The sequence below is a fragment of the Furipterus horrens genome, unplaced genomic scaffold, assembly GCF_987537825.1.
Source record: "Furipterus horrens unplaced genomic scaffold, mFurHor1.1.pri manual_scaffold_9, whole genome shotgun sequence".
NCBI lineage: Eukaryota > Metazoa > Chordata > Mammalia > Chiroptera > Furipteridae > Furipterus > Furipterus horrens.
Window position 1 is genome coordinate 16,735,256 of NW_028327179.1, and position 15,920 is coordinate 16,751,175.

Here is a 15,920-nt window from a genome sequence, read left to right on the forward strand (position 1 = left end):
AGATGGTGTGTAAACAGAACATGTTTAAATAATAATAAATTGATTAAATAATAATAAAGGCATTAAAATTTTTTCACCCACAATAATAGTAGCTCTTATTTTAAGTACAGTTAAGTGTTCATACACTGGTAGGCCTGTGATTTATTTGGCCAAACCCAAAGCTCAGAATAATGGAATTTTCAGGATGGATCATGTGAAACATTTCACTTACTGGTAAAGTGAAAGATAACCACCTAATTTATCAATTGCTTTATAAGCAAGTATGCTAGCACATTTTCATGAAGTGAGGGACACAGGCATTATCTCACTCAAATGAGTTTAGAAAAATTGAAGCGCATGATTCTAGATATTGATATATCAGTAAGAGAGCTCAAAGCATACCAAATAAAGACTGAGTAATCTTTCTTTTCATTACACAAAGATCAAAATATGTGTTAACTCCAACAGCATCACTGCACTGACTGTGCATTTACTAATTTAAAATACATGTCTTGATTTCTCAGGAGCTCTTGATGAGTTCCCCATTCCTTTATTTTTCCATCATGCAGAACCACTATCAAATCTGCGTTCTGTATTGTGCAGAGTCTGTGAGCCACCGTGAGGCATGTCCTCCCCTTACTAGCTTTATCAAGGGCTTGCTGGACCACCTGGAAGAGAGAAGGACTTGTGATCACTAGCTCAGGCTGGATGCTAATGAATTTGCCTAAATCAAATCAGTTAAGGTAATCTAATAACATTCTTTGCTTGTATGCTTATTCCCGAGGAAGTTGCCCTACTTTGAGAAATATTCACTCTACTCAATAGAAGTCTGCAAAAAGTAATTATGGACATTTTAAGTAAGACTTTCCATTGGACACACTTTTGTGACAATGAATAAAAATGAAATGGTTATTTGCATCTAAGTAAGTGGTTCTAAACTCAAAGTCAGAAACTACTATTTCTACACGTAAGTAGAATTAACTAATTTACTTTCTTCATTTCTTTTCATGGTATTTTTAAAATTGAATTTATCTGTAAAACTTTCCTGACTAAAGCAGCAACGCAGCTATGATGAGGTTATAAGGAAATAAGACAAGAGGGTGAAAAGCAAAATTCGTTGAATATACAAAATGTGCCAGTGATGGATATCTCATTTAAATCTTTGCAATAAACCTGGAATGTGGGGGTATTTTCACTTTCCTGATGAGTAAACTGAGATTTGAAAAGCTTCGGTCACTTGACCAAGGTCACACTGGTAGTAACTGATGAAACCAGGATTACAGTCCAAAGTCTGATTTTTTAAAAAAAGTTTTTTTCTTTCATAACACACTGTCTCTTTGGAAATCAAGAATGATGATCATCTACAAACAATGAAACAGCAGTTGAGTGGGGGTTAACCACATGAGTTCTTAGGTTGGACACCCTCTATTAGAATTTAGGGAAGGTACTTTTCTAAGCCTCAGTGTTCTAATCTGTAAAATGAGCATGATGATAAAATAACCTAATTCATGGACTTGTGAGGATTGAGATAATAGCATATAGTGAACACTCAATAAATACAGGTTGGGGCAAATGTAGGTTTACAGTTGTAAGTATTCAAAACATGGAGTTTATTCTTGTATTATTCTTTATTCTTGTATAATTTTCCATTCGAACAACTGTAAACCTATGTTTGCCCCACCCTGTATTAAAGAGTATCACTTATTTGACCAATGTTCATTTAATAAATAAGTGCCTAGAGGTGTAAGAAACTACTGGGGGACAAGGACACAGCAAAGTAAACATCTGAAGGAGTTAGCAGTGCCGGTCTCCTGCCACAGGGCTGTTTGCTGCTGTTTCCTTCCCGAATGGAGCCCGTGGCCTGTGGGAGGTGGAGGAAGCAGCGGGCCCGACAGACACTGCCGTGTTACACAGGCAGATTGGTAGATTGCCTTATTCCTTTGTTTGGCCTCTTTGGACTAATAACAAAATAGGAAAGTTCATTTGCTTGTGCTTTTTCCTCAAGTGGAGAAACATTTCAAGTTATCAGGCCCCTTTTTAAATAATGAGACAAATTCAAGAGAGAAAACCTTTCTGGAACATGAGCTGCCCTGTGTCCCACTTCTCTCCCAGCTCCCTACCAGCCTCTAACCTTTTTCTTTTACAGGCCAATTCCTTAATTAGAACTGCTGACCCTAGGGCTACAATTCTCTCCAGGCTTTTTCTTTCTTTTAACTGACTTTATTTCTTCCGCGATACTCCACTCTCATATTTGATATTATATTCTGAGGTGATAAAAAAGAGGAGGTTACCTTTTCATTCTCATTGTCCAGGGCTGAAGTGGCCTCGTCCAACAATAAAATTTTTGGTTTTCGGAGAAGGGCCCTTGCAATAGCTAGTCTTTGTTTTTGGCCGCCAGAAAGCTGTGCTCCTTTCAGTCCAACTTGCGTGTTGTATTTCTATTACAGGAACATGCAATTAAGAAAACAAGTCTTGGTTATTTAAATTACCATGGCAACTGTGGGTGAGAACAATCTAAATATTTCAAATTTTGCTACTCTGGAAAATTTGTGTCCCAACAAGTACTGAAATGTATTCTTGTGTTTTGTTGCAAATAAATGCTAAACCAGCAGTAAACACCATCTCATTTACATATCTAATCGGATCATAGGCAGCAGACCTTTGCCATTGTGCTCTTACAAAGGAATTGTTTGAATTAAAGCATAAGAGAAAATATTATTGACAAAAAAGAAAGTTCCAAATAAACACAAATCTTTTTCCATTAAGTTACATTACTTTCTATTTTTAGGTCAAAATCACTTAAAGCCTCCAAATACAGGGAAATTTGGGGTTCTGTTATTTTGGCTTTTGCTAAATCCCTTTCAGCACATCCCTCCAGATGCCAGGATGCTGTTCTCAGTGTGCAGATAGGTATTTTCCTGGTTATAAGTAAGGCTGGCATCTCGATAGTGACATTTAGTACTTCATAATGTTTCCCAAGCCCCTCCAGTGTTTCCCTCCGTAGAAGGGTAGAGGAAATTTCTCATATCTTGTAGCCTTTGTAGTCTGCTAAATCACGACTGGTCAGTTCAGCTGCTGAAAGCAGTCTCCTGCTTGCTTTCTAGATGGTCCCATTGACTGCTTCCCTCTAAGATTTCCCACTGCTTTCTCCTAGTGGTAGCCAGTTGTTAACAAATACATGCCATTGGTACCCAGACTGGAATGGGAGAGTGGATTAGTTCCATTGGAAATTAAGTCCGAGGATGTAATCTTCTGAAGGTGGATGCTGTAGCAGCACCACATAGAAGATGCAGAATGTGATTAGATGCTGTTTATTTTGTCTTAGTACCTTGGAGATGATGGAATGAATTGCCTTTCCCTTCACACCTGACTGCTTCAGGAGGTGCTATTCCGGCAAAGTGGGTATGGAGAGAGCCTTTGATGTAGTCCTATGACAAATGTGTCTACTTCATTCAAAGTTCATTTTACAATTTAAAATACACAGTTGCTTGCTTTATATAAAACAATGGGTGTCTGAATTTTTGAAGCTCAGTGAAAGTGTCTTTTCTGGAGCGAAATGCCCTACAAAGAAAACAGACTTCAACCACCTCCTCTGAGATTTTATCTGGGACTGCCAGCAGGCTGGGTCTCTTCTTCCTAAAATGTATTTTATGAACTTCAGAATCATAGGGCAGGGTAATCTGACAAAGCTGTATGATTCACTTCCACACACTGCAAAGTTTCCATCTAAATTAGAGACTCCAATCTTAAACCCCAAACAGAGGATATTGGGGAATGATAATGGGCCTGTAGCTCTTTCAGCCAGTCTCGCTTAAATTGTACATAGATTCTTCCGTGTAACTGACGAAGGTACAATGCTAGCTTAGCAATTACTTTGCATTTCTTGGTCTTCTCTGGACTGTAGAAAAATGTAAGTCTCAAGAATGAATTGGATGATAATCAAATTCAAATGTTTTTGCCTGTCGTTAAGCAGAACAGATTATAAATGTAGATATACACATTGTATCAATCGCAACTTTAAAACATTTTCAATGAAGTCATCATTGTTCACGCATGTGCATTCCAGTCCACTCTCCTTGGCTGCCGAGTTACATCGATGTCACACAAACTGTACTCGTTATATTAACAATGGCTGGACTTTTTCCGGACAGATCTGGTATCAGATGCTCAAGGGGCAACAGCTTCTTACTATGAACCTGGGGCTAGAAGCCATTTGGGTTCTGGAGGGACCATCAGAAAGAGTCAAATCCTAAACCAGCTGGAAAGTCCTGTGGGGCTGTAGGGAGGAGTTGTAGGGTGGCTCCAGTGTCAAAGTCCTTCTCAAGGAGCCATGAGGTGACTTGACTGAGCTGCCACTGTGTTGATATTGTGGGCACTTGGGGACATGCAGGCATGGTCTGTTTCTCAGAGGAGCCTCAAGACCAAGGTTGTGTTGCTTCAGCTTGTCTCCCATGCCCCAGACCGACATTTCCAAACACCTGCAGGTCATCCCCATAACATATACCATAGATACATTACCCTTAGCACGCTTCAACTTGACCCCTTGGTATTTACCCTCCGGAAAACCCGAGGGCTATATCTGTTTAAGAATTCTATTATTTTTACTTTAAAAGAAAATAAACCATAAATTGTATATGCTATATATTACACATATTTAACATATGATATTTATGATTTAATCTGAGGAAGCAACTGGTAATAAAATGCACGAATATTTGTGAAGAAATATTTAATTATTCATTCCAAGTAGGATTAATAAAGCCTACATATAGCCTAATGCCATTTTGGCCACAAAACATACAAAATTTGTGTATGTTGGGGAAGAGGAGGGCGTGAATTTTAAGAGCTTTTGGAAGTTGGAACTGGGGTCTCTGAGCTGGCCTACTAAACTATCCAGGCTAATTTAACAGCTTTGTAGTTCAAGATTTCAGATATTTTCTTACCTCAGGGAGACCCTCAATAAAAGAATGGATATTTGCTGCGTTGGCTACTTCTTTGATCTCTTCTAATGGCACAACCCGGCTATTATCACCATAGGCGATGTTCTCAGCAATGCTACAGTTGAAGAGCACAGGCTCCTGAGAAACAATTGCTATTTGAGAACGGAGCCATTGTACGTTCAATTCCTTTGCATCCACACCATCAAATAGCTGCCAAAACCAGAATGGAGAATGGTATGTGAAGATCCAACACTGTGTCATGTTACAGTTCACTGTATTCAAACATGTACAGATCATAACAAGAAGGTTAGGTATTCACGCTATTTAGTACTACAACGTTACCCAAGGAAGGCGCATAAATCATATGTCACGTAGAAGCCAACAGTGAGTAAATGACTAAAATGCCAACTCCTAAACTTACTTGACCTTTCTAGGGATGGCCTCATATTCTAGAGACCTTCCCAGAATCTAAAGACTGCTGCTCTGTACTAAATTCATATGGAGAATGACTAATCTCCACTGTAAACAGAACTGTTTCATTTCATAAATAGTTATTGAGAATCTGTGATGGGGAAAAGACAGCAGATTGTGGGAGAATAACAACTAATAAGGACTTATAAAAGTCTTTGACTTTTAGGGACTTATGTTTTTATTTTTTTTGTGAGGAGGAAGAGGCAGAATAGGAGGTTTTGTTTGTGTTGTGTGTGATGTGCTGGTTGAGAGGAAAGAATAGGTGAAAACTTGAATACAGCGTAGAGTAAGAAAACTGTCAGGAGTGCAGGACAGTCTTTGGAATTCAAAGGAGGGAGAGGTTACATTTGTTTTGAGATCAGGATGGAGGACTTACTGGAGCTGATGCAGATAAACCCTAATCACGCAGAAGGTTTTGGGAATGCGGTTGGGGGGTTGGAGATGGCCAGTGGGAACAGCAGAAAGCCTGAACCAGGGAGGCAGAGGAAACTATTATCTCTGTCTTAAACCAGACAGAATAAAGAAAGCCTAGATATGGATATTAGACTGGTCTTCTGAACACCTGTATTTTAAAAGAATTCCATGGCTAATAAGATCAAAACCACCATAATGGTTGAAGAATCTTTGGGTCTTTGTTCTTAACCTCAAAGTCCTATCCATCATTTCATTATTGGTTTGCTTGTTTTCTTAGATAAGGGATAGCGTTTTCTTTTTCTTTTTTTTTAAAACTACTGTACTGTTTTACTCTACCCAAACCAGTGAGGATGCTTAAGCCTAAGAGAGTGTTTAAGAAGAGCATCACTAATCCCCAGATAAGTTGTAGTTAAATTAAGTCTTACTATTTGTCCTTTCATGGGGTCATAAAATCTCTGCAGAAGTTGGACAGAGGTGCTTTTCCCACAGCCGCTGCTCCCAACAAATGCTACTGTCTTCCCTTTCTCAATACGGAGGGATAAGCCACGAAGGATGAGGACATCTGGGCGACATGGATAGAAGAAAGAGACTTCTCGAAACTCTATATTCCCTTCACATGTGTCCTGTGAAAGAAAGTTGGCAGCAATTAGAAGGATGCCTTTGAAAGGTTATAATACATTATAGCACTCCGGCTGAGTGCTTTCTGAAAACTGTGCACGTCTCTACACTCTTTTAAATTTAAACATCATATTCCTCTCTGTAGAGCAGCTGACTGCACATTGGTTTCTGTTACTTTTGTTTACATTTTTATATCTGCACTCCTTGTTGTCTTCACTATTGGACTTCCCAAAATTGCTTAAAAGCCCTGGTTTCCTTTAGTTTCACTACCCAGACACAGTGCAATCTGCAGATTAGCTGTTAATATGAACAATTAATAAGTGGACATTTAAAATCATAGTTGTGCTTACCAGTTTTTTCCCTTCTTGACTAGAGCTGTCTATAGTTGGTTTCTTTTCCAACAAAGCAAACAGATGTGCAGCCCCAGATTTGGCTCTTGAGTACTCAGGTGCCAAAGCAAGTGTTTCTCCAATGGCCATAGCTCCGTATGCAATTGCAGTAAAAACTCTATCAAAAGATAAAGTATTTGGATCTTAATTAGGCCTATTTCAAACAACGGAGCTCTAAAAGTAAAGAAAAAAGCAGGCACAGGAATATAATCTTTTGAACCAGCCAACACCGCTAATGCTAAAGGCTCAACAATGCTATCTCTTTTGAAATTTTCTACCACACAGTGACCATCTCCTGCTCTGTACCCACAATAACCTTTGAAGCTCAGGCACTCTTAAAAATTTCCCTTCCAATTAGAGACCCAGATCAAAGGCCCTAGCTAATAAATATAAAACTTCTTAGCCACCTTGATATAAGGCTCACTTGCTTGGAGATATGAGAGAGAATTCAATTGACAATAGGAAGAATGAGACCCTAGTAGTGAGATAGGAATTTATACATTAGATATGAATGCCCCCCCCCCCTTTTTTTCCTATCCTGTCATGTAGTTAGAACAGATAATTGATGTGAGGTCATTTAAAGAGAACAAAGCATGGAGACTTTGTTGAGGTCTTCAAAACAAAATCTGACTGAAATAAACCTTAGGAAGACTGGAAGAAGATCTTTGATCTTTTACGTTTGCTATAGATCATGATCTCAGTTTCAAAACATGGTAATTATAAAATGATAAGTATGAAAATGATATTTGGAAGCATACAAAATATTCACAGAAATGTGGCATACCACATGATTATGGTTAAATATTATTCTCACCTTTTTCATTTTAGACATGAAAACATTTTACTGGAATGAAAAGTAATGCATCTTAGTAGAGTGAAAGGTATAATTCAGCTGAGACTGGATAAATTTCACTGAACATTTAAACACTAGACGGTAAAAGGACATCACAGAACCCAGTTGTTTGTTTGCTGAGCTGAATTACAGGAAGGTAAACAGGTGTGAGCTCCTTATGCATTTCTCTGGAAATGGTACCTACCAAGGGGTGGATGTTGATGCAATCTCTTCAGTGACCCAGACCTCAGGTCTTGAATCTTGTCTTTACAAAGGTCAAACACAGCATAACATATAAGAACAACCAGTTTACTAAGATGTTGCATGCTAAAATTATTGTAGCCACTAGTTATGTGATGTCAAGGCATTTTCAATACTAATACTTAAGAAATTGTTTAAAGCTCAAAATGCCATTCAATATAATTAATACCCAATTATAAATATCAGAAGTGGTTATTGAGTTTAGGTAACACATCAGAGGTTTTTCTTTTATATAATGCAAGAGAAAAAAATCAAACTACATCAGATTTAAGCCTCAGTCTAATCCAAGGGTCAGCAGGTGAGATGGGAGGATAATTAGATTATGAGTCAGGTGACCTGGATTCTAGTTTCCTCAGGGATAAATGATTCTCAGAACAGTTGAGAAAACACCTTCCTCTTCTGATTTGAGATGTCCCCAAATATCTACCTGTCCTAAATTTCCACCATTAGAAGTCAGTTAAAGCATTAGGCATAGACGTACAGAGGCTAATGTCTTTGTTAGGTTCCTCATAAAATGGAAATTTACTGAGAAAGGGAGAGGGGCCTTCTATTTAGAACTTGAGTCTGTGAGAGGCAAATGACCAGGTGCACAACAGAGTGAGAAGAAAAGATTCAGTAGAGGAGGCAGAATACCAGTTCCAAGCCCTGATGCTGTCTTTATTGTGTATGTGTTGAGGGGAGGGTGAGTGGCAGGGGAGGCTGAAGTTCATGAGGATTATATGGGTTGAGTCAGGGCCATTTCATCTTCATATTTTTTCCCCAGGTGGGAAGAAGATAGGCCAAGGCTAGCCTGCTACATAATCTGCCCCAACCTAGTCTGGTCCAATTAGTTGCAGTAAACTAAACTGCAATTCACTCCTAGTCAGAAAGCGTTTATTGTACAAGAACCAGTGCTGTCACTCCGAGTCAGAGTTAAACCACATCCTTTGCAGGCATTTGAACCAAGAGCCTATTCCAGAGAAATGTTCAGGCCAGCTTCCCATGCCATTGCTTGTCTCGGGAATTTCGCCTACTTAGGAATATATAAAGAGGGACAATTTGCTATAATGACAAATGTTTTAAAGTCACTAATAACACTTTTGTTAAAGTATTAACCTATAATAATTGCTTATATATCCCCTTCATGCCTCTAAGTAAGATTACAAGAAACATTACATAGTTTAGAAATGATTTTTGAGAACTAACTCTTGATGTATAAGTATATAAAATAGGAATTAAAAACACTAAAATATAACTTCCATAACTTTCTTAAGCTTAAATAAATTGTGCACAGAAGAATAAATCTTATCCACAGCCTATATTCATATGGATTTATACTGAACGTATACTGCTACACGAATGTATAGCAAAAATCTTTGGGTTGGTAGGGGCGGAGGGAGAAGACTATTGAGCAGGAAGGATTTTCAGGTGCTGGGCCTCTTCTTCCCTAATCTTATGGGTTCTCCGTGGGTTCCTGAGGTCATTGTCACTGCATCCTCACTACACTGGTCCTTTCAAGTATGTCCAGGCAATGGGGAACTCTCCTTGCTTATCATTGCTGCTGAAATAAAATGTGAATTTTAAAGAGATCTTTTGGCTTGTAAGAACACAAAAAAGGGTAGAAAGAAATAACTCTTATTTTAATTCAATTGCCAATGCTAATATCCTACACAGTTACTTGTTCAGATCTAGTTGTTCCCCTTAACCCTGCTGCCATATCCAGTTTGTACACCTTTTGTGACTTACTCTAAGAGGGATAACATGGCGGCTGGGAGTTAGTGGCTCACAGATGGATGGGACTCTGAAGCCCGGCAACCGGGACCATATCCGGACTCCAGGGTTTATTTACTAGCTGTGTTCTCTGTGTTTCCGTTTCCTTGTTAGAAAACACTATATACATCTTAAAGTGTTGCTGTGAGAATTAAATCCATTCATATTATAAGGTGCTTAGTGTCGTCGTTGTCGGCAGCCGTCCGTCTCGAGAGACGATGGTGTAGCTTCTTAAGAGTCTATCTGCACCGCCGAGAATGGCTGTGCAGTCCGACTCGGGAGTGACAGTGTCTCCTCCCGTGTTGAATCGACATCTTGCGATGACGCTGGAGTGTCCTCTCCAGTGAAGCTGAAGCTACAGAGCCTGGGCAGGGTGATATGGAGGGTCTGCTGTTGCCCATGCAGCAGACCCCACCTCTCTTCGCAGCTGCAGGGTCCAAGGGAAAGACGGAGTCAATACAGCTTGGCTTCAGGTGCGCCGCAGGAGTTGCCGGTGTTGACTACAACATCAAACCGCCTTAGGGACTCCGGCCCGGATTTTCTGTCGGGGTTTACTCCCTTATCCTTTCCCCTGAAGCTTAGTGTAATGCTTAACAAATGTTTAAGTTATTATTCCTCTCATAGAACTGAAAGTTAGTGAATGGCATACTTTCTGTTGGAAAATAAGCTCTCACACTTCTGTAGGCATAGATTAACACAGCAGATCAAATCACAACATTTGAGGTCCCCAATCATTAAATTTCATTTTTTTGAGTGGAAGGCAGAGTATCTTTCCTTACAGAGGTGGTCATTACAATTATTCCCATACTCATACTCTTTTCTCCTAACACCCATATAATAATCCCCAAATCCTTTCTTCCCATCCTAAATTCCTTTCTCAACAAATGGGAAAGAGAATATACACAATTTATATTTATTTGGTACTTTGGATTTTATAGAATGTTTTCATATACGTTATACCATTTGATCACCTAGGAGATAAGGCCAACGGGAACTCTTATCATTTCTTAACAAATGAGGAGACTCTAACCCAGAGAAATCAAGCAATTGGCCTAGGATCACATGACTGTAAAACTGTAGGACTGGAACTTGGACCTCCTTGTTCATTGTTTTCCCTTACATGGTGCTCTTTCCAATGGCAAACTGGCCTGAACTATCGCTCTCCACATGTTGGAGTTTGTTACCACTTGTTTCTTGTATTAGAATCTTCAGAGAACCCTAGATATCAAATCTCCCTTGATTTGTCTTTTTTAGATCCCTTCAGTCATTGATCTAAGTCATTGAGCTAAGTGTCGCTGGTTCGATCTTCCAGTCAGGGCACATCAGAGAAGGAAAACTCTGACTCCAAAAAACCTCCGCTGCCTTGCGGCATACCTCTTCAGGGGAAAGGCTAAGGGAGTAAACCCCGACAGAAAATCCGGAGCCGGAGTCCCTAAGGCGGTTCGACGTTGTAGTCAACACCGGCAACTCCTGCGGCGCACCTGAAGCCAAGCTGTATTGACTCCGTCTTTCCCTTGGACCCTTCAGCTGTGAAGAGAGGGGGGGTCTGCTGCATGGGCAACAGCAGACCCTCCATATCACCCTGCCCAGGCTCTGTAGCTTCAGCTTCACTGGAGAGGACACTCCAGCGTCATCGCAAGATGTCGATTCAACATGGGAAGAGACAGATACCGTGTCACTCCCGAGTCGGACTGCACAGCCATTTTCGGCGGTGCAGATAGACTCTTAAGCAGCTACACCATCGTCTCTCGAGACGGACGGCTGCCGATGAGTCATTGATCCCTCTATTTAGTCTCCTTATCTTGTTCTCCTTTCTTCTGGATAATCTCTGGAGAGGGGTGGGGCAGAAGTTGGGTGGCTGCCCTCTAAGTGAACACTGAAGAAGACTTTCCTGTTTTGTTCTTTTGGCTAACTAAGATTTCTTTCCAGATTGCAATGATCACACACACAGTTCTTCCAGGGCTTCCCAGCCTATCAGAGCAAAAACTGTGGTGGAGGCCTAGCTGGCTTTTTTTCTATCCCTTATTATTTCAAGCTATCAACCAACTACCAATATTTATTGAAAACTTGCCTATACTGTTATGTGGGTCAGTAATCACATTGAATATTCAAATTCCTGTATGATTTCCTGTCAAGAACTGCACTTGGGTTTTAGAAGGACTAGGCCACAACACAAAAGCCTCCTGGCTCCACTTCTCAGGCTGTTTTCAAAGCTGTGGTTTTTATTATTACTCTCCTGAAGGCTGCTGTGCCTTGATTCTTTCTCAGCCATGGGCTCTATTTAGCTTCCTGCTAATACATGGAGCAAAGAAGAAGGAACAGGGAGGAAAGCTCTGAAGTGGAACATGAAGAGTTATAGAAACTTCAGCTGGGCAATAATGGTTTCTGGACAATATGGCAAAAGGTAAGTCAGCTAGAAACTAACCTAAAGGCACTAAAAATCAGTCAGGAGAAAATTATTTTGTATTTCTCAAAGTCTACACATTTGTAGTAAAGTGAATCAAAAGTGTTGAGATTTTCTACATGACTAAGCATTGGTGGCAAGGCAGCAGAGTGAGCATGTTATCACCTTTTAAAAATGCTAATTTCAGAGAAACTTCTATAATAACAGAGATGGATAGAGACAGCCTCGACTATAAGAAATGTATATTGCCTTTCTTTTAGAGGAAAAAGTTAAGGCTGGTAGTAGCCATGCTGATAAACTAATATTATGAGCACATCAAGGACTTCTGCTGTTAAAACTTCTGTGCCTTTCCCTTTGTAAGGCACACTGTCATTTCTGAGAGACAGCTCACCCATCCCTGTAGCCATAAATCATGAAAATACATGCACAGTTTATAGGGTGAATAAAACATCTTTATTTTAAACAATAAACTAAAACATGGTCTCCCCAATTTTTATAGAAATCTAGGCGGTTTCTGGTTAGTGGCCAAAAGAAAACCCTAAGGTTTTAAGCAGCTGTGGAGAGCAGCCTGGGATTCAATCTCTATGTTCATCTTTCTTAAAGAAAGTACGGTCCTCAGATTCTGTGCCTCGGTATTCTGGGATATTTGGTAAAATGTAGATACCTGACCCTAAACCAAATCTTCAAATACCTACCTGGGTTAGAATTGTGGGGTGAGTTTCAGATATCTGCATTTTTAACCAGCTTCTTGATTGGAAACTAAGCTAGGAAACCATTGATTCAGAGAATGACACAAAGTTCTTTTTACCTAAGGAGGGTCCTAGAAGGACAGAGTATCTTTTAAAATCTCTTCCATTCAATTAGTTGATTAGATAGAGAGCTGCCTATCACACTAGATTCTGGAAGGCACAGAATCTTCTAGCCCAGGTGTAATTTAGTGTGTCTAAAGGGAGACTTGTGATATATGCATGGTAGTTGGGGGCTACATTGGGTTTCCAAGAAGGTTGGAGACTTTGGTGTTGAAGACAAATCTCATATATTCACTTTTTGCATAGCCCTGTAGTCATATTTCCTAGAGACTCTCTCTTTTGCCTATACTATAAAAAAGTATGAATATTCTTATTTTGTCTGCAGTCTGGTTAAATGAAACTCAAAAAGTGATATTAGTTGCCCTAGCTCAGCACACTGTTTCTTCTTTTTCTCAGGGCACTGGGAAATACCAATGTGATACTGTTCACTAATCATTACTCATATTAATATTCTACATATGTTTTGACAGCTAAAATGCTTGTTTCCAGAAATGACCCTTTTTAATAAATTTAATGGAAAGCAATTCAGGAAGTATGGTATGCCAGTAGGAGGAGTTTTTGTATTGGGGACTTTGATTTTCTTACATTTTAGGGCCATAAAATAACATTAAACAGTTACTTTTTCAACTTATGTTAAGAATCAGCCCATCTCTAGATATTCAAATGTTTGGAAAACTAAGAAAGAAGTTTTTAAAAAGGTAATTTTACAGAAAGGTTCTATGGAAGATTGTCTACAGAATTAGTAACAATAGTAAATTGTAATGATGATAATAACCAAAAATGTCTACCAAGCAAATCCTCTGCCATATTGAATCATGAACTTGAATCTGTGCTCCGCTGCTCGCTAATTAAGTAACTTTGAGCAAGTTAGGTAACCTCCTTCAGTCTTAATATTCTCCATCTGTAAAATGGGAGTCATAATATTTCACAGGGTAGTTGAGAGGATTATATCCGATAATGCATGACAAATCCTTAATACAGGTTTGCTGGTATGGTGATTATCATGTGAGCAAAATGGCTGGTGGTCTTGAAAGGCCCTTTTCAAGAAACACCCTGCCTCATTTTACTTGTAGGCATGATAGTCAGCATGATATTGAGGTTGTATCATTCTTTAACTAAGAACATTCTTGACTTAGTTTTTTTTCTTTACTTTTAATCTAAACAAATCTCAGTATGTAGAAATAGAGTCCCAATTACAAACATCCTATTTTTATATAAATGGTTGTCATTGCCTTAGACTGACCCAATCCTACTACCACAGAGCCTGGTGTTAGATATGTGAATGTAGAAGGGGAAAGAAAAAAAGAATAATCTGTGAAAAATAAGAGTAATGTGGAAAAGTTGACTCTGGAAGCACATTTCCAGGAATGACTAGACTGCTTAATTATGCAGTCCAAATTTCCCCCTTTATTTTTGATTCAGTTATTCATTCAGTAAATATTTATTATGTGCTTACTATATGCCAAGCTCTTGTTTTTGGCTCTAGGAAAACATTAGTGACCAAAACAGGTTAAGCTCTGCCCTCCCTGAGCTTATAGTCTACGCACTCAATAAATAAGGAAACAAAAAAGATAATTTCAAATGGTGGTAAGTATTATACATAAAACAAGGTAATAAAATGTAGAGTGATGATGAGGAGGGACAGGGCGATTACTTAGGGCCATCAGCAAAAGTCTCCCTGAGGAACGGACTTAGGGGCAGAGGCCTGCATGGTGAGACAGCAGCAGCTTGGCAAAGACCAGGGAATAATTGCTCAAGGTAGAGGGAAGGGCAAGTGCAAAGAGACAGAAGTTTGAGGGACCGAAGTTCAAGTATGGGGCCGATATGCAGGTCACAAAAATGACAGTGGTGGATAAGGTTGGAAAAGGAAGGCAGAGGCCCAGAATTCATAACTGTGTAAACAGAATTCCAAAATAGAAGTTCCAACAAATATTTTGGGAAGAGGCAACTTCATTGGGATGCCATAATCAACCCCAAATGTGATTTTTCTGAAGGGAAATACTCATTTGTGTGTGCTTCTTCTGGAATATTTGCTGGGCAAAGAACACAAAGTCATTGGCTTAAAGTCACTTTTGATAAAGCTATTTTCACTGTGAGAGTTTTATGAAGAATGGATGACCAGAAGGCATATTTTAACCTTACATTTCCAAATTCTAATAAACTGAAATAGGGAGCAATTCGCTTAGGAACTTAACTCAGATTACTTGTATTACATCAGTATATAATATATATAATGCCAGCTGGATTGAATTTATAGATATTAAATAACAAAATAATTTTAAAATTTTCCAGCATGCCTGCCTTTCCCATATATTTGATTTAAATTATAATGCCTATAAACTAGACACCTTTCTGGTTAATTAAGTACACGACTCACTTAAAGGGTTTATATATTTGTACAACTTACATGAACATGCCCTCTGGGGTCATCCGTCCTGCTTGAATTAAGTAGACTCCAAACCGAAACCCCACTGCGTAGGCAAAATATACAAAGGCATGGCTGAATGCATAACAGCTTCCAATGATCTGCGCTTTCTTCAAGGTATTTCTGAAATGCACAAAATTTACTAAATAATGGGTCATAAGGTATAATAAGAACATTTTAATAAATTTAGAATGAATATAGAAGATTAGTTTTGTTATTTAGGGGATACATGTTTTCTAAGAATTAGAAAGAAAGTGATTTTTTAACTACTGAAAATTATTATAGAGAGAACAGAAAATGTAATAATTTTCTCTATACCAATATACCTAATTCAGTATAACAAAGTAGCCTTTATTTACTTTCAAATAAGTGGGTAAGTCTAAATGGACAGTTAATGAAAGAGTTAAAGAGATTTTATTTAGAAATATTTAGAAATATTTTCTTTCCTGGTCTTTCACTAAGAGAATAAAGAGTGGAAATAAAAGGTCAGTACCAATCACAGGCATGCATGTAAAAGGGTACAAAGCTATCTTCCTGATAAAGCAATACAAAGAGTACCACTGAGTAAATATGATAAGGAGGACTAGTTTAAAATTAAAGGGGATGATCACATTTATTGTGTATATATT

At 38.8% G+C, this 15,920-nt stretch overlaps 1 protein-coding gene across 1 annotated transcript in view; it reads right to left on the reverse strand.

Moving 5' to 3' along the window:
* Window positions 1-386: 386 nt before the first annotated feature.
* Window positions 387-15,920, reverse strand: part of ABCB5 (ATP binding cassette subfamily B member 5) — an 82,930-nt gene continuing 67,396 nt past the window's right edge. The window contains exons 22-27 of the mRNA XM_090287809.1: window positions 15,274-15,414; window positions 6,773-6,929; window positions 6,230-6,427; window positions 4,923-5,129; window positions 2,271-2,417; window positions 387-647 (exon numbers count right to left, since the gene is read on the reverse strand). Of these exons, the coding sequence (XP_090143935.1) occupies window positions 450-647; window positions 2,271-2,417; window positions 4,923-5,129; window positions 6,230-6,427; window positions 6,773-6,929; window positions 15,274-15,414 (1,048 nt within the window). The 3' untranslated portion in view covers window positions 387-449. The remainder of the gene's footprint in view (window positions 648-2,270; window positions 2,418-4,922; window positions 5,130-6,229; window positions 6,428-6,772; window positions 6,930-15,273; window positions 15,415-15,920) is intronic.